The following is a 17,387-nucleotide window of genomic DNA, read 5'->3' on the forward strand; positions in this document are numbered from 1 at the left end:
GACATATACATTGTTTTATTTGTAGGCATATTACAGCTCTTCATCATCAAAACAGGACAAACTGACATTCCTCAGTAACACCAGGAGCAGTCTGCATTCACTGGACTCATCTGATCATCATTTAGCTACAGTTCCATTTAAAGTTACCTCTTGAAAGATTGCCAGCAGTATTTTCTGCACACCCTCTGGTCTGATGCAGTGCATGTTAAAGGCATGCAACCGTCTCATATTCTGACAGGTTCAGCAACACAAAGCTGACTTGTTGCTTAAGTTACAAACTAACGGCACAAACCGTGTGGAAAAATACTGTGTGAAAACCGTTATAGTATTGAAATGGTATAAAAAAAGCTACTTGACTATTTACAAAATTCAAGTTAATTTTGTACAAAGTAAAAAGTGCATCAAATATTAAAAGGCCACCCTGTGCGTTTTCCAGGATGTAAATATTAAAAGGAGTGGATGCATATTTAGAAGATTCTCCTCTGCAGTCTCTACAGGTTAGACATGGTGAATCTTCTGTGTGCTCTGGTGACTTTAGTTCAGTTTTGTTTCTTCATAAATTATTATGCAAGTCGACCGAACGTGTTGCAGATAAAATCTTTTAAACATCGAATTCAATATACAGTATAATAACTTTACATTTGCGGGTGTGCAAATCACCCTTGAGGTTTTTCACGTATTACAAAATTTACCATAAGAGTTAAATAAATACACATCAGGAAGAGACAAAAGAGCGATTGGCGACATCTGCCTCAAATGCAAATAGTGGCCTGAAACTCCTGGAACAGGTCGATGGAAGCTCGCTCTATTCTTCTCTACAAACAGCCAGAGGAAGCACCAGAGATCCAGCCTGAAGCCGAGACGACGAGAGCTCCAAGATCCGTGAAGGGACGACATCGAGGGCAGAGGGGCGCGAGGGCGGAGAGGCCCGGATGTCGTGACAGTGCAGGAATGCTAAGTGGGTGTGACAGTGCTGACTCTCGGGGGTCGGGGGTCGTGGCGAGGGGCGGGTCCAGTGCACTGATTAAGCCTTGCTTCAGCGATCATGCGGAGCGTCTATGTGGTGCCACTGTGGTGTTTGGGGAGCAGGGGGGAGGTGGGTTGGTCCCTGAGTGTCGGGTCCCCTGTGGAAAAGGCGTCTGCTGGGGGCCCTCAGCCTGCGTTACCGCTCCTCGGCCACTTTACCGTTGGCCTCCTGCTCGTCCTCGTCTCGCCGCTTCTGCCTCCGGAAGAAGCCGAGCTGGGCAGGATGAGCATCGATAGAAATTAGAAAAGAAATAAAGCTTCAGACACCAACGAGGGGTAAATACACCCCCTGTCAAAAGTTTTAGGACACTTTCTCATTCAAATAAAGTAGAACCTGTCCTACAACCTTTGACAGGGGGTGTATCTACCAAATTTGGTACACATATGCATCACATCAGGCTGAACAAAAAAGTCAGTGACAGCCACATTCCAAACCCAACAGGAAGTGAGCTATTTTGTGTTGAATGTCAGATTTTGCCCATTTTTCATTTTTTTTCTAGAGAGAACTCCTCCTAGGGGGAAACTTCAATTCACCTCAAATTGTCCCAGTACATACAGGAGGCCTTAATGATCCAAAGTTATTAAAATCTTTTTCCAAAGTCAAAGGGCGTGTCCGTGGCGGCCTCTGGAATTTTGATCCTTCTCCATGAAATTTCAAATGCTGTGTAAATGCCCTGAACATGCTCCAATCTGCCTGAAACTTTACATGTATGATCAGAGTCCTGCCCTGATCACATCCATGTGATGAAATACACCCCCTGTCAGAAGTTGTAGGACAGATTCTACTTTATTTGAATGAGACCGTGTCCTAAAACTTTTGACAGGGGGTGTATGTTTAGTTCCCAGGTCAATATATAATTAAGGGACTTTCTGTAACACAGTTGACAGGTATCATAGCTGACTTTGTTTTGCTGTTTTCGGGCCTAAAACCAACATGGCCGCCTATAACCAAACACCACGTCATTTTAGAGAAAGATTCTTCTACATATTATATATCCACAATTGAGCCAAACTGAAATGTAAAGTTATTTCTAAAGATATTGTAGTAAACTGATGACTACTTTATATTAAATAAGTCAGAAAGCCTTGGAGTCTAAAACCCAAACATGTCAAACTCACGGTGACGTCAGAGGAAATGTCAGTGTTTTAGTCTTTTGTTTTCTATTTTAGTTACAGTTCCATACAAACTTCAGGAGCCTTGCGTCAGGATCAAATCAGTATTAATGTGAAAGCTGACCTGCTCTATCAACCTGTAACACTCACAGATTTTACAATACATCATTACAACAACATTTTATTGTCACTGTAGGAGAAACAGAGGACATGGTTTTAAATGAGCACATCCCTTTAATCACTTAAACATCAAATGATTCCAAATTGTTTCACCTCTACATAATTAGATTATTTCTAGGTGGACAAGTGGAGTTTTTCCTCATGTAAAATAAAAAACTAACAGCTTAGATTTAAAAAAAACAAAAATGCAGGCTCCACGGTAGGAAATCAAATTAACAAAAGTCAGTTTAAGTAACTTTGAAGACAAGAAAAGATCTCTGTTTCCAGCCTCCTAAATGTGAATATTTTCTGTTTTCTTTCCTCCCCTATGACAGTAAACTGAATATTACCGGGTTGTGAACAAAACGAGACATGTAATGATGTTGTCTTGAGCTTTGGGAAACACTGATTTACATTTTTGTGAAGCTTTTGGCATTTTACAGACGAAACAACTGAAGGAAGACTGATTATTTGCAGCCACTAACTTACCTTCCACAGAGCGAGGCTGAGCAGGGCTAACAATAAGAGTCCTCCCAGTGTGCTGCCGACAATAATCCAAGTAGGAATTCTGTAATCTCCCTCCTTCCTGATCTCCAGTATTATCTGTCAGACAAAACGAGATGTTGTGAAATTATAGATTTTCATTCCTGTTTGAGACACAGGCTGAACTTAGTGCCATCCACTGTGTAGTCATACAACAGAGGGGTTTTTGTTGATTTTGTACTAAAAATAAAATATAATCAGTTTCATATAAACAGTGTGCTGTCGTGTGCATAGGATTGCCTGTGATGGCTTCAAACATGATAATTAAAGTGCAAGTCTGTTGTTGTGACTTAGATGAAGATCAGAACACTTTTTATGACCAATTTATGCAGAAATCCAAGTAATCCCTGTGAGTGTAGACGCTCTATGACTGCTTGCTTTGGCCAATAGATGGCAGCAGAGATCAGTGTTTGAGTCCAGACTTTAACATGTTGTGCCGCTGGTCCTTTCGGTCCCTGAGCACCACTCAGATCCAGTACCAACCTTTACAGTGTTTTTACAGTTCTGCACTGGAATACTGAAGCTGCTAATACTTTACAAAAAGAGGACACTTCTCACAATATAAGTTGTTTCTTAGTTTTACATGAATTCTACCATTACATGTGTGATACTTTTAGATGACTTGCAGTCTATTCAGTAAGTTTTAAGGCTGGACTTCAGAACAGACCGCTGTAGCCGAACATGCTGAGGATCAAAACCAGAGCGAGGCTAAATCTGATCAGAGCATGATGCGTTTTATGAACTCAGCCGGGTCAAAGCCGGGACAGACGCAGTTTACGGCACCGGTTGTTGTTGACTCACATGTCTGACAGGCCTCTCCTCGTGTAAAAACATGGGGCTGGAGGGGGGGAGCTCCACTGATGCGCTGGTCACCAGTTCCAGGATTTTAAACTTCAGCTGGAGAGAAAGTCAACACATGCAGCCAGTTTTCTCAAACACATCACACGGCTCAAATCACCACAAAGTCACAGCAGAAAAAAAGCATGATGAATGGAGGGACTGCATGCAATTTAATGCATGTGTGTTTTCGGTTTTATACTCACTGCGTGTAAGGTATCTATCCTCAGCGCTCCCGAGATTCCAACTGCTATTTCCCTGTAGGAAGCCACATTGACTGTGCACTGGATTGGCAGCGTTAGCGTGTTGGATCGGTTCTGTGTGAAGAGACGGCAGCTAAACAGTTAGAAGACATGACAAAGTGGAAAAATAAAGCTCTGACTGAGGAATGAAACTCGTTGCTTTGTGCTTTACCAAGCGGGAGAAGCGCGTCAGGTCTTCAGGTGATGATCTGCTCTGTGCCACATGTTGAGGCGGTAAACAGCGAGTTCCATCTCTCTGAGGCGGGACATGGCAATAAACATACATGTTAAAGTGTGACAACTTTGTATCTGCAGAGAAAAAAGTGAAATATTATTCTAGTCAGCTGAGGTTTGCCATTGTTGAATGAAAAATCAGAATTATTTACTTATTGTATTCTACTTTTCTGTAGTTAAAGTCGTACTTTAACATAGGGATGTGAGAAGATCGATGCAAATCTAAAGGTTTTACTTAAAGCCAAAATCAGGACATGGCTAGTCTAGTTTAGGGAGTCTGGCAGCCTGACTTTGTCCAAAGCTTAAACACAGTTGGTGTTTTTTTTTTTTATTTAGAATTGTCAATATCCCCCAGAGTATTTCCAAAGATGCAGAAAAAGAGTGAAATTATAATCTAATAGACTGAGGTTTGTCATCGTTGTAACTGATCATTTAACTGATCATTGTAATTCATGGCTTGTAAACAAACAGTACAGTCTGTAGCAGAGGCCAGGATGTAGTTTGTCTCATTTAGCAGAAAGTTTGGAAGCCTCACTCTGTGCACAGTTTTAAAAGGCCTATCAGCAGCACATGAAAAGCTAAAATATTTACAAACAGGCATATTTCTGAAAGTATTTCCAAAAATACATTTTTGTGATTTCACAAAACTGACAATACCCTGAAGTCCAGTCATGTGGCTCTAGCTGAACAACAGCAACTGTGGCTGTGATCAATAACTCACATAGAGATACACAAAAAACAGAAACTAACAGAAGCACAAGTGGTGAGAGGACTCTCAGCAGTAACTAAAACCCTCCTTTCAACAGCAATACTCCAATCACAGCTCAGCAACGCTAGATGGGCACTGCCGGACTGTCAGGCTTCGGATTTTTCCACATATTTGAGGCAGTGTCAGTTTGCAGCAAAGGGCAGGAGTTTCTCTCTTTTTATACTCTCTCCAAAACCAAAACTAGGAAACTAAAATAGTAAGGAATGGATGAAATAGTGCATCATAAACTGTGACTATCAACATGTCCTGCTGGTGGCTCTACAGTTAAAGTCGTGAGTTAATGATCAGCAGGTCAATCAATCAGTCAATCAATCAATCAATCAATCAGTCAATCAATCAATCAATCAATCAATCAATCAATCAATCAATCAATCAATCAATCAATCAATCAATCAATCAATCAATCAATCAATCAGTCAATCAATCAATCCATTAATTGTATTTAAAAGCAGATTCGAGAACAAATGGAACAAAACATGCAACAAGCAAATAAAATAATACAATTAAATAAAACACAATACAACCATCAGTGCTAAAGGGATGTTTGAAAAGCTGATGGACCCAACCGAGTTCTAACTTCTGGAGCAATATGTAATAAAGTAAAAACTCCAGATCTTCTGTCTTGATTTGAAGATTTCAGCTGAAAGTGTTTCTTAAACATGCAATGGCAGGCCATTCCAAAGACCAGCATCGAGAGACTGAACAGGCTGTACTAGTGTATACGGTATAACTACCTCCGATTAGTTAGATGGTGCAAGTCCATGCAATGCCTGATAAGTTAAAAGAACCTTAAGATCAAGTCTAAGTTGCACTGGTAGCCAGTGAAGACAGGCCAGAATGGTGTCGGATTACCAATTTTTGCTTAGTTTTGCAGCATTCTGAAGAAGCTCAAACTTCTAGTGGCACAACTGTAAAGGCTAAAGATGAGGGCATTACAGTAATCAAGTCTGGATTAGTTTCATGACCAGACAGTGAGAGAATAGACTGGATCTTAGCAGCATTACTGAGATGAAAAAATGTTGGATATGAGACTGGAATGTCTGGCGAGATTAAAATCACACTTCTGTATAACACTCTATCTATCTATCTATCTAGATTTTTTGGCACATATATTTGTATATCATCAGCATAGAAATGAATATTTAAACTGGATTTGCAAATGTATCCACCAAGAAGGAGCATATAGACAGAAAAAAGCAGAGGCCCAAGGACCACTCCATGAGGAACTCCAAACTTTATGTCACAGAATTCAGTGACTGTATTATTGCAACTTGTATGTTGAGTTTAATATTGGTCGATGGGACTGAAACCATGAATGCATTGTTCAACAGTGTCAAAAGCTGCACTTAAGTCACAAACACTATTTAGCAGATCACTGAATATTCCGTCAAGGCAGTGGAATTTATCGAAAATATTGCTGTTCGATAAGTAGGCAGCAGGCTGATCAGAGACAGAACTTTTAGAGTAATTTTGACATAAAAGAAGGATTGGAAATTAGACGATGACTGTTCAGAATATGTGGATCAATATTAGGTTTCATAAGCAGCAGTTTAATAACGGCAGTTTCCAAAGCTAAGGGAACAGAGGCCATGGAAAGAGACTCACTGATAATTCCAAGAATAGCATTATTTAAAACAGGCAGCAGGTCCTTCAGAAGATCAGATAGTATAGGTTTGAATATGCAGGTTGTCGGCTTGGAAGTAAAAGGGCTCCGGGGAAATTATTTTCAAACTGGGAAAGAGTGCAGTTGGTCTGAGTCGCAGTGCCGGCGTCGATCCAAGCACTGGAGAGTTTATGGCCATCATTCCGGGACGAGTGTGGAACAGTGATTTTATCTCTAATTGAGTCAATCTTATTTGTTAGGAAATTCAATTCAGATAACCATCAGCAGTGGATGAAGAGCTTTTGGCAGGGAGGTTCTGTGTCAGTTTAACAGCAGCATTGAGCAGAAGCCGTGGATTCTTTTTACTGACGCTACTCATACGAGCTGTCCAACAAGCTGAGAGTGCACAATTATACTTCCAAGAGCCCTTAACCCATGTCCAAGATCTTTTGTTTTGTCTGTTCGAGTGCACGGGTGTCTGAGAACCACAGAGCTGATTTCACCCGAGGGCTTTTTCTGGTTGGAAAATGAGAAACAGAGTAAAATATTTGAAATGAGACACTATTCAGATTGTCTGTGAGATTATTAAGGGAATCAGAAACTGCACTGCAGGACCCAAATTTATCAGGTAAATAGTAAACCTGTGTAGACCTAGCATTGCTGTCAATATGATTATAAGTAAATGCTGCATGATAGTATTGGTAGTTTGGCCTTCTTTTTGCTTCTTCTCTACAGGTCTTAATCCTACCTCAACAAGGGATTGGAGTTTCTTAACTGGGAGTTTATAAAAATGATTTAATCCCAACATGTCCCTTTATTACCTGGAAGGCTGATACTCTTCTGGCACCCAACTCAGGTTCATTTGGTTTTATTGTGTTCAGGTTCAACATTTTTTATGCCGCCTGTAGTGTTAGGTTCTCATCTGTTCATTTTCTACTTAAACGACCGTTCAAAAGTTTGGGGTCATCCAGAAAATTCCATGTTTTCCACAAAACTCCCACTTTTATCCATGTGCTAACATAACTGAACAAGGGTTTTCTAATCATCAATGAGCCTTTCAACACCATTAGCTAACACAATGTAGCATTAGAACACAGGAGTGATGGTTGCTGGAAATGTTCCTCTGTACCCCTATGGAGATATTCCATTAAAAATCAGCCGTTTACAGCTACAATAGTCATTTAACACATTAACTATGTCTACACTGGATTTATCATTCATTTAATGTCATCTTCATTGGATAAAAACAGTTTTTCTTTCAAAAATAAGTACATTTGTAAGTGACACCAGACTTTTGAATGTTGTATGTCTGAGAATCAATTAATCCAAATCTTAGCTCAGTTAAACCATCACTTTGTGGATCTTTCTCCTCTCTTATGTCTTCAACTAGTCAGGAAAAACAGCATGAAGCTCTGAACTTTAACTTGGTAGAGAAATGCAGAGAAGATATAAGACACCAGAACCTCTAAAATCAGGGCAAAGATGGGGATTCAAACCCAAGCAAGGCATTACTGACATCATGGCTCTGACACAAACGTCCCAACAAATCTGGATGAAGAACTTCACTGTGCTGTACTGTATTAAATAATGCAGACTTACAGGAGGGACCAGATGTTAGTTCCTTTGTGAGAGAAATGTTCTTTCAAATGTTACATATTCTCATTTTACTCCACTGAGACCAACTCTGAGGCTCCACACTCACCTGGTCGATGTGAAAGTCGGAGATCTGCAGGAGTTGGTTCCCATTTTTTGTCATTTCTGGGATCTCGATGTTCAGCTGCAGATCCTTTACTGGGAAGTATCCAAGGTTCTGGATCTGAGAGACAAGTAAAGCTTGATTATTTCCCCTGTGCAGCAAACTGAACTCCAGAGTGATGAAACATTTGCTTCATACCTGGAAAGTGAAGTTAAAAGGCGGGCCGATGACGCCGGGCTCCTCCAGCGACAGCTCCGATTTGATTTCATACCGAGTCGGGTTTGAATCTCTTTCAAAGCAAATAAACAATTAGCACATTTTATGAAGTCTAATACATGATGACAAAATCCACAATCCAGCTACAGGATCTGCAACTTATTTTCCCCTCAATGATACTCAGTATTTTCCAGATGAGATCAAATCACTTCAAATCGCTCCAGCTAATTGCACTTCCAAGTTCACGGCTTCCAAAACTGGCCTCAAGAGTTTCAACAACACGCTCTGTTGGAAAGGAAACTGAGAACTTGACAAACCTTGTGAAGAGGAGGTCTGCCTCGTATTTCAGGGAGTAATAGATATCGTTGAAATTATCAGCTGTGCTCCTTTCCTCGCCATCACTGCAGAGAGAACGAAAATATGAAAAGAATGTGAGCCGGCTGGAATATTTATCCTTATCTCGAGTTCTGCGGTTGTTATTTAAAATAAGAAAATCGAATTATTTTTAGATGTGGGTTTGAACTGATGTTCACACCTGCTGGCTTCAAGGATGACCCTGAGGTGATCTAAGAAGACGGTACGACTGAACTCGAACTCCAGACGAAACGATACCTGCACGCGAAAGAAAATAAAGATTAGAAGGTTGTATTGCACTTTGTAAAGTATCGTTTAGAAAAAAATAAGATATAAGAAAAGAGAATATAAACTTTAGTTGTTTACGTGTTAGAGCAGCAAGAAACAGATGAGGCCCTGAAGACGTAAGACAAGAAATATAAAATATGATACGCTGTGATGAATTTACGTATGGATATGTAGAGGTATGGCATGACTTCTGTCTTCAAAGTTTATCATTCTATTTTTTATAACAGATGCATTAAAAGCACAGCTCAGAAATGTCGTCTGACTCCAGATGCTGCTGTATACAGGCTCTCTGCAGCAGTAAAGGCCCTGCATTATGGATTAAGGAGTAAAGTCTGCAATAACCTGCTGTAATTCCCAGGCTCAGACCCTGAGGCAGCTGGTTGCACAGTTGGTACTGCTTAAAGAGAGCCAGGGAATTTCCCCTTAGCTGAGGACAAGGCCGACAACACACACGCAAACTACCAGCGAGTCGAACTCAGGGGGAAAATACAAGCAGAAAAGAGACAGTCAGAGACAGAGGAGGCGATGGGTGTGTGAAGAAATGGAGAGCGATGGAGGAATCCTGAACAAAAACAGAGGGAGAACCCGAGTCTGGAGAGTGAGGTTTGATTGGCAGCAGAAAGCAGAGAGCTGAGCGGAGCATTGTTTACAGTCCTCCATGCCGTAATGAAATCCTGACGGATCCCGTCTGACCAGAGAGGAATGCATAACGAGGTTTACTGTAGCTTCCCTCTTCTATGGAGAAGGACTGACTGTTGACAAACCACAGATAGAGCACAGAAATAATGAAGTCTTTGCAGAGAATCACAGAACTCGACCCCTGCCCTCGTTTGTTATGAGCATCCTAGAAAAGAATCTTTATTGCAGCCTGTTTTCAAAGTAACGGACTGATGTTTCTGGAGAAAAACGTAGCAGAAACACACACATGTATGCAATTGTCCGTGGCTGGAGGATGTTGGTGCAGCAGCAGAGGCGAACATTCAGACGGCTCATACTGTCTGTCCTTAAACCACATTCACCGTCAGTCCTCAAACAACTAATAGCAATAATTAGCAGTCACTCTCGTCTGTACAAAACAACACATATGTCATCACTAATATGACTTTTCGACGTCCCGTTGCTGCAGCGGTAGTAAACTCTGCAGTACATGCTTGTTCTACACAGGTCAAAGGCAGAAACAAGAGTGATAAGTGGATATTTTAAAAGGTTTGCTACTAAAAGCTCCTACTTCCCTTCAGCTACACAGCGGTTTCGGCTGGTTTGGCAGCGGCCCTGGTGCACAATCAGTCTTGTTTAACTCTTTGCCACATTTTTAAAAGGCTCTCGACCGGAGCAGCTCGGCCTTGTGGCTCTGGATGCTGTTCAGGCTGAATGAGTGGGTATGAATCACTCAGTGAGTTTTTCAAAGGGTGACCGGGTCCTCCTGGTTCAGCATTACCGAGAAATGCGGTGATATTTCCGTTGCTCCGGGAGAAGAGCATTGTTTGCGATAATGACAAAATGTGGTTAGGACATTTTAAGGGCTCTTTCAGTCACCTTTCTCCTCTCAGTGCTCCTCTATCTATCAGCGTCATCGCAGGCAGACCGCTGTTCTGACATCAATGGAAAACATGGCTCATTAAAAAAAAACCTCTCTGATAGCTTTTAATTGTGATGTACGATCAGTGTCATCCCTACCAAAGATGCTTCAAACATCACCCTCTTAAACATAAAACGTAAGGCCTTGCTGTAAAATACACTGGAGAGTGCAGAGTCTCATAAATATCGCTGACATTACAAGCAGAACTGAACGTGGGAATCAGGAACAGATGAGAGAGGAGTCGGTCTCACCTGGAGCATCAGGATGAAACCGACAGAAGAAGAAGGTTTCTCTGTTCTGTTTACCCTGTTGCTAAGATGCATCTTCTCAAAAACGCAATAACAACTAAATGGAGGTTTTTATAGAGCAGTAAAAGAGAAGGTATTGCTTGACTGAATGTATTTTCAAATTGGAGATATTTACTTTAAAAACAATGCTTTCAAAAACATGAAAAGTTACAGTTTGAGTGTGAGTGGGTGACGGAAAAAGCTCACATATGGGTCATTCCGTATAAAATCAACCAAATTTAAGAAAACTTCCCACCTGACCCTCTCAGATTTTGCTACGTTTTTACATACATTTAGTACATTATATATGATGGGAAAATCCAAAATTTGAATGCTTTATTGTCATTAGTTTCAAAATTATGAAAAGTTTGAAGTTGGTAGGGGGTACCCTATTATTGCAGCCAAAATTAAGACTTGAAATTTTCGACCATTTTCAGACTTCTATAACTTCTGAACAACAAAAGGTAGAGATCTGAAATTTTCAGAATCATTTCACAGTGACCTATAGTCCTCAGAAATGTGAAAATATTTACTTTATATTTATAATTGCATGTTACAGAGAATGACAAAGATGCGATTTTATCCATCACAAACTTCTAAACTGCTACATTTGGCCACCCATTACACAAAAACTAATCATCATATCCATTAGAGATTTTATGTGGTATAATGTGGCTATCTAAGGATTGGATCTGTATAAAATGAAAGTGCTATGGGATGTAATGCATGAAATATGAACAGCTAAAAATCAAAAATATCTGTCCGACCTTCGGATTCAAAGGTCAACATCAGCATGTGGGATAGGTGGTATCAAAGAATAAAAGACATCATGTGAAATTACAGGAATCTCCCTAAATTTAGACACCAAGCACAACTTGCTTCTATAAACCCTTCTATGTTTAATGTTGACCTTTGAATCCGAATTGGATTTTCCCATCATATATAATGTACTAAATGTATGTAAAAACTTAGCAAAATCTGAGAGGGTCAGGTGGGGACCACTGGTTGAAATGATATGGAATGACCCATATGTATAATAATGTAGGTTTCCACAGCGTGTCCTCTTTCTTACACTGAATACTAAAAGGTGTCCTCACATAGTCGAGGATCACAACGAGTGAAAATGTGCAGTTATCCTCACTGAAGTAACACAGAAGTTAATGTTTCCATCTTTAAAGCTTGTTAGATTTAAATACATGTTAAAATCTCCCATTTTCTCTCTGGCACAATGCAAAAAGTTTCCACTATTTTGCTGGCTGGGCGATGTGTTATTTTGAAATAGAAGCATATTTCAGCCCCTAAATTTAGAGACTGGATCAAGGAGGCATTGAACTGCATCAGAAAATGTGGCACCGAGGCTTTCTAAAATGTGCCGATTCCTGATCTGCTTTTAAAAGGAACTATGGATGGATTCTGAATACTTCTAAATTAAGTTTGTAAAAGAAACTACTAGGTCAAAGTGAACGTGCATCCTTTCTGATTTCTGTGACAAACTAAACCAACATAGACCCTTTTTGTTTAAAAACACGACAACTTGAGCTTTAAAGTCTTCAGATTTACGAGCTTGTGACTGGTCTGGGAATCTATGCAAAGTCTTCTGTTTCAGCATCATAATGTGTTTGCTGGGAGCCATCCTCCACTATAGAACTATAAATAATGTTTAGTCACAGCTGAAACCTCAGAGGGTAGAAATGAAGACAAAGGCTGAGATATTATTTCAAGAAAGAATTGTTCTGTCTTGAGAAGCTGTCTAAACTTTTGTACTATTAAGAAAATGTTGCATTACAGTTGGTTCATATTTACATTTGCTATAAAAATAGTTACGAAGGCAAAAACAGAAGAGGAGTTTCGTGTCAAAACGTCAACCACCACTAAACTGGGATCTCCTGGTTGGTTTGAGGTTCTTTCGTTAACCGCTGTGGTCCGTCACGGTCTTCTAAAACCTGCATCACGCGTTCTGGACCCAGTTTTTAATATGATTCATGTCAAACTATTATTTTTTAACCCCTGAGTTGCACCACACAGATGATCTAATATTGCTCAGACGGGGCTGCAGACATGAATCCTGATTTCTATTTTTGTCAAAACTGCAACCATCCCATCTGCTCTGTATCATATCTAGGAATCAGCATGAAAACTGCAATAAGACCTGCTTTTATATCTGATTTCCACACAGTCAGACAAATATATTAATAATGATTCTCAACTAAAACATATCAATTTTAAAAATATGAAACATAAACGACCGAAACTGAGACATAATTCAGGAAAATGTTCTGGATTTAAACCGCATCCAACAAACATCAGCAAAACTTATGCCTAATCTAATTATGTTGGGACTTTTTTTAGTTAGCTATTAGTACAAGTTATAACCCCATAGTCACACACTGTAAACAAACAAATACACCCCCTGTCAAAAGTTTTGAGACGGGTTCTAATTTAATTGAATGAGAAAGTGTCTCAAAACTTTTGACAGGGGGTGTACATGTTTTTTAAATATCCTGGCAGCTGAAGATGTCAGAAAAAATACTGTAAAATAAAAGGAAATAACCATCTTGTCTTCCATAATCAAAACCCATTTTCTGGATGTAATTTTAAATGAGATCATGTGTACGTTTATGGAATCTTAGCGTTCAAGAAAAGATATTTATGTAAAAACAATGGCATCAAATGTAAAATATAGTAAGTGTTCTCCTCTGTCATTTAACAAACAAATCTACGTAAAACATCAGAACCAATATTTTTCTGCTAGTTCTCGCTAAATGGATCTAATTTAAAAGATACTCACAGTTTTAAACTTGAATTTGACGATTTCATCCATGAAACAAAAACTAAATATTTGTATAAAAAGAGGGCATGTGTACAATAATGTGTGTAAAGAAAATCCAACTTCTTTAAAAGATTCATGGTTAATCAAAATTAAAGGTTTTATTGCTATTTTGTGAGTGGATTTTAAAAATATGGGGGAAAAAATCTGTAAAATATTTTCCTCGTAATTACTGATTTCAGAAGTGAGTTAAAACATGTGGTTGTGTTCATTTCTTAAGCCAGATCTGAGTGTAAAGCAGAAGATGCTCCTCTCACCTGAGTCTTGGCCCTCATAAACGGTGCGCTGACGTTACAGAGCTTCTCATTCCTCAGCTTGTCCTCCACGTAGCACTCGATTTGGATATCAGAGTTATCCTGAATCAAAAATAATATTTCTGTGTGGGTGCAGTAAATGTAGAATTTATCTCATCTGCTGGTTAAATGTTTCAGAATATCTTCAACATTTTGAGTAAATCTGTCCTCGCCCACCGCATGCTAACGTACCTTAACGATGAGGCTGGAGAAGCGTAGGTTGGGCGTGTAGGTGATGTTGAGGCGAGCACGGTAGGCGTTCTCTCCTTTGTTCTCCAGTCGGACGTCCACCACCATCCTCCTCCTGTTTGCCTCCAGAACCCGCTGAGACGCCTCCGTCCCGCCTTCACTTTGATGGCGACAGAAAACACCGCGAGACTGAACAGGATGTGAACAGAAGTGACTGGAGGGAAGACAAAGCAGAAAGAAATCATGAAGAACAGAGCAGCAAAGGACCGGGTTTAGGTGTAGGTGTAAAACTACAGCGTGTCCATTTGTTCCTGAGGTGAACACTGCAAAAACTCAAAATCTTACCAAGTCTGTTTGTCTTATTTTTAGTCAAAATGTCTCATCCCACTTGATTTAAGGTAAATTCACTTAACAAGAGACATTTCAGCAGATGGAGGGACTTGTTTTAACCCTCCTGTTGTTCTCATTTACAGGCACAAAAAAAATATTGTTTCTTCGTCTGAAAACAAAAAAAAATTCAGCAAAAAATTCGCCAAATTTATGAAAATGTCCAAAACCTTCAGGAAGAAATTTTCAATAATTCCTTAAACGTTTCCCTTAAAAAAAAATAATAAAAAAAGAAATCCCCCAAATTTGGAAAAAAAAAATTGTAAATATTTCCAAAAAATTAGTTAAACATCTTAAAAAAAATCCTAAAAATATCTAAAGTGATTACATATATATCTGTAAAACATCTAATATTTTCTTTAAGAAAATTCACACAAAAAAAATCAACCAAAATCCAGCGAATATCGCTGGATTTTGGTTGATTTTTTTGTGTGAATTTTCTTAAAAAACATTTTGAACATTTTTTCCCAAAAAAATGTTCAAAGATTTCCCAAAAAATGTTGAAAATGTGGACATCAGAAGTTTCCCTGTGAAAATACTTTTTTTTTCACACATTTTCTAACTTTAAAACGGTTCATTTTGACCTGCAGGACAACAGGAGGGTTAAGACAATGCATCGTAAAAATCTTGTTAAAGCTGCTGTCCGGAGTTTGAATCGCAGCGTCTCCCAAAACGTTGTTGGTCCCTCCCTCTGATTTCGCCCCTTTATTTGTGCACGTGTGCAGTACATGAGAGAAGTGCCCGGAGTGCTGCAGCATCTCGCCTGTTTTGCTGTTTTCCCCTCTTCTGCATTTAGTACATTTAGTAAATAATAAAGGAATTACGTTAGAATGCTGTATTGAGTCTAACTTGTCCTAATACCAAAATAACATGAATCTGCTCGGACGAACGAGTAAAGTTTCAATATGTGATTACACTCGTGTATCCCTCTGGATGACGTTGTTTATCAAACTTAGAGCATTTACGCGTGTATATGTGTTAGATTGTTTATTTATTTCTATCTAGAGTTCAGAATTGCATGACTCCTCTGATGAAGAGTATGTCCCAGACGCCCCAACATCTTCCTCCAGAGGTCGGGCATCTAAACGAAGCCGTCAGGCGGGCTATGGAGGCCGTGGTCGGGGAGCGACGCGAGCACCCCGAGCCAAAAAACGTCCTGCAGTCTCTTGGCCTGACAAGCCGTGGGATTGGTAACTTTTCTGGAAGTTGCTGAGCCCTGATGCTCTCTCCTCCACAAGCAAAACAAATGTGCGCGCGGTTGCGTAGTGCGTAGCTCGCCCACCTCTGCATGGGTTTGCTTGCTGTGCGCGTAACCGTTGATTGACAGCATGACAAAGCTGAAGCTGGAACTTGATTGGTCGGCAGCGACCGGCGCTTTTTGGAATAACATGGGGGTCTATGAGAGGAAGGCGGAGCTCAGGAATAAATTTTCATATCGCGTTATACTAACTTTATATTATAGTATCGAACTAGACTAACACATTTAAGCTTTGTTAAAAAATGATACATAAATTGAAAACAAACAGAAACTCCGGACAGCAGCTTTAAGTCAAACGATCTTGAAATTATCTTGTTTTGAGTTGTATTTGACAAGAAAACTCAAAACAAGTTTAATACGTCTCAGATTAGAAGGTTAGATGAAAGCAAAAATCTATTTTGGAGTGTAAAAACTGCTATTTTTTTTAGCATATGTGGCTTATTTTAAGACACCTAAGCTTGACAATCCTGGTAAAATACAGCTTAAAATAAGTTTTCCCAGCTAATTTTACGATCTTAATATTCTAAATATCTTCTCTTATTTCAAGAAATCTTAAAAAGCCATTCTCCACTTGTTCTATTGGCAGATTTTTCCACTTATTTCAAAGTACAAGTTCCTTGAAATAAGTTTTTTTTCTTGTTTTGAGAGGGGCATTTTTTCCAGTGAATATGTGTGGACCTACTTTCGAGTCATCAGGTCGGTCATGCTCTGCAGTGCCAGGTCGGGTATACAGCGGTCGTCCTCATCGCAGCCGTTCCAGAAGGGCAGCTTTCCAAAAAGACAAGACTTTTGTCAGTCAAGAAACTACTAATCCTTTCCTTTTGTACCTTAATCGCTTGTATTTGAAGACAGGACGAGCCGTCGCAGCGTCTCTCACCTCCGTCCTCACAACAGTCGGCCAGCTTTCATCCAGAACCGGTTCGTTGTCTGGATCCTGAAGCCCCACTTGAACAGCGAACACTATGGGCCTCGCGTAGTCTGTGGTCTCCTGTTGTAAAACATCACGTTCAAAGATTATCCTGCGTGTTTCCTCTATCATATCACTTTATCTATGGCACTCAAACCATGTTTTGAGACTGAACAAGCTGACTGAGGTAGTTTTTGGTACAATTCAACTGACTGTTTCTTTACCAAGAATTATCAATACACAGCTACTATGTTGGAACTAAACTGAAGAAAGCAGAAACAAATCCGAAAGAGTAAACGTTCACGGACTGGATGGATGGATGGATAGATGGATAGAGATAGATGGATGGATGGATGGATAGACGGATAGAGATGGATGGATGGATGGATGGATGGATGGATGGATGGATGGATGGATGGATGGATGGATGGATAGATGGATAGAGATAGATGGATGGATGGATGGATAGAGATAGATGGATGGATGGATGGATGGATGGATGGATGGATGGATGGATAGAGATGGATGGATGGATAGAGATGGATGGATGGATAGAGATGGATGGATGGATGGATGGATG

The 17,387-nt window shown here is 39.8% G+C and overlaps 1 protein-coding gene across 1 annotated transcript in view; it reads right to left on the reverse strand.

Annotated features, from left to right (window-relative positions):
• The window catches only part of itga11a (integrin, alpha 11a), a 77,610-nt gene continuing 60,223 nt past the window's right edge, over positions 1-17,387 (reverse strand). The window contains exons 18-30 of the mRNA XM_051937005.1: positions 16,778-16,888; positions 16,583-16,668; positions 14,259-14,469; positions 14,031-14,129; positions 8,974-9,050; positions 8,756-8,839; positions 8,421-8,511; positions 8,229-8,342; positions 4,093-4,176; positions 3,885-3,995; positions 3,643-3,738; positions 2,788-2,901; positions 1-1,240 (exon numbers count right to left, since the gene is read on the reverse strand). Coding sequence (XP_051792965.1) covers positions 1,163-1,240; positions 2,788-2,901; positions 3,643-3,738; positions 3,885-3,995; positions 4,093-4,176; positions 8,229-8,342; positions 8,421-8,511; positions 8,756-8,839; positions 8,974-9,050; positions 14,031-14,129; positions 14,259-14,469; positions 16,583-16,668; positions 16,778-16,888 — 1,356 coding nt within the window. The 3' untranslated portion in view covers positions 1-1,162. The remainder of the gene's footprint in view (positions 1,241-2,787; positions 2,902-3,642; positions 3,739-3,884; positions 3,996-4,092; positions 4,177-8,228; positions 8,343-8,420; positions 8,512-8,755; positions 8,840-8,973; positions 9,051-14,030; positions 14,130-14,258; positions 14,470-16,582; positions 16,669-16,777; positions 16,889-17,387) is intronic.

This window comes from Acanthochromis polyacanthus, chromosome 2 (genome assembly GCF_021347895.1).
Source record: "Acanthochromis polyacanthus isolate Apoly-LR-REF ecotype Palm Island chromosome 2, KAUST_Apoly_ChrSc, whole genome shotgun sequence".
NCBI classification, from domain to species: domain Eukaryota; kingdom Metazoa; phylum Chordata; class Actinopteri; family Pomacentridae; genus Acanthochromis; species Acanthochromis polyacanthus.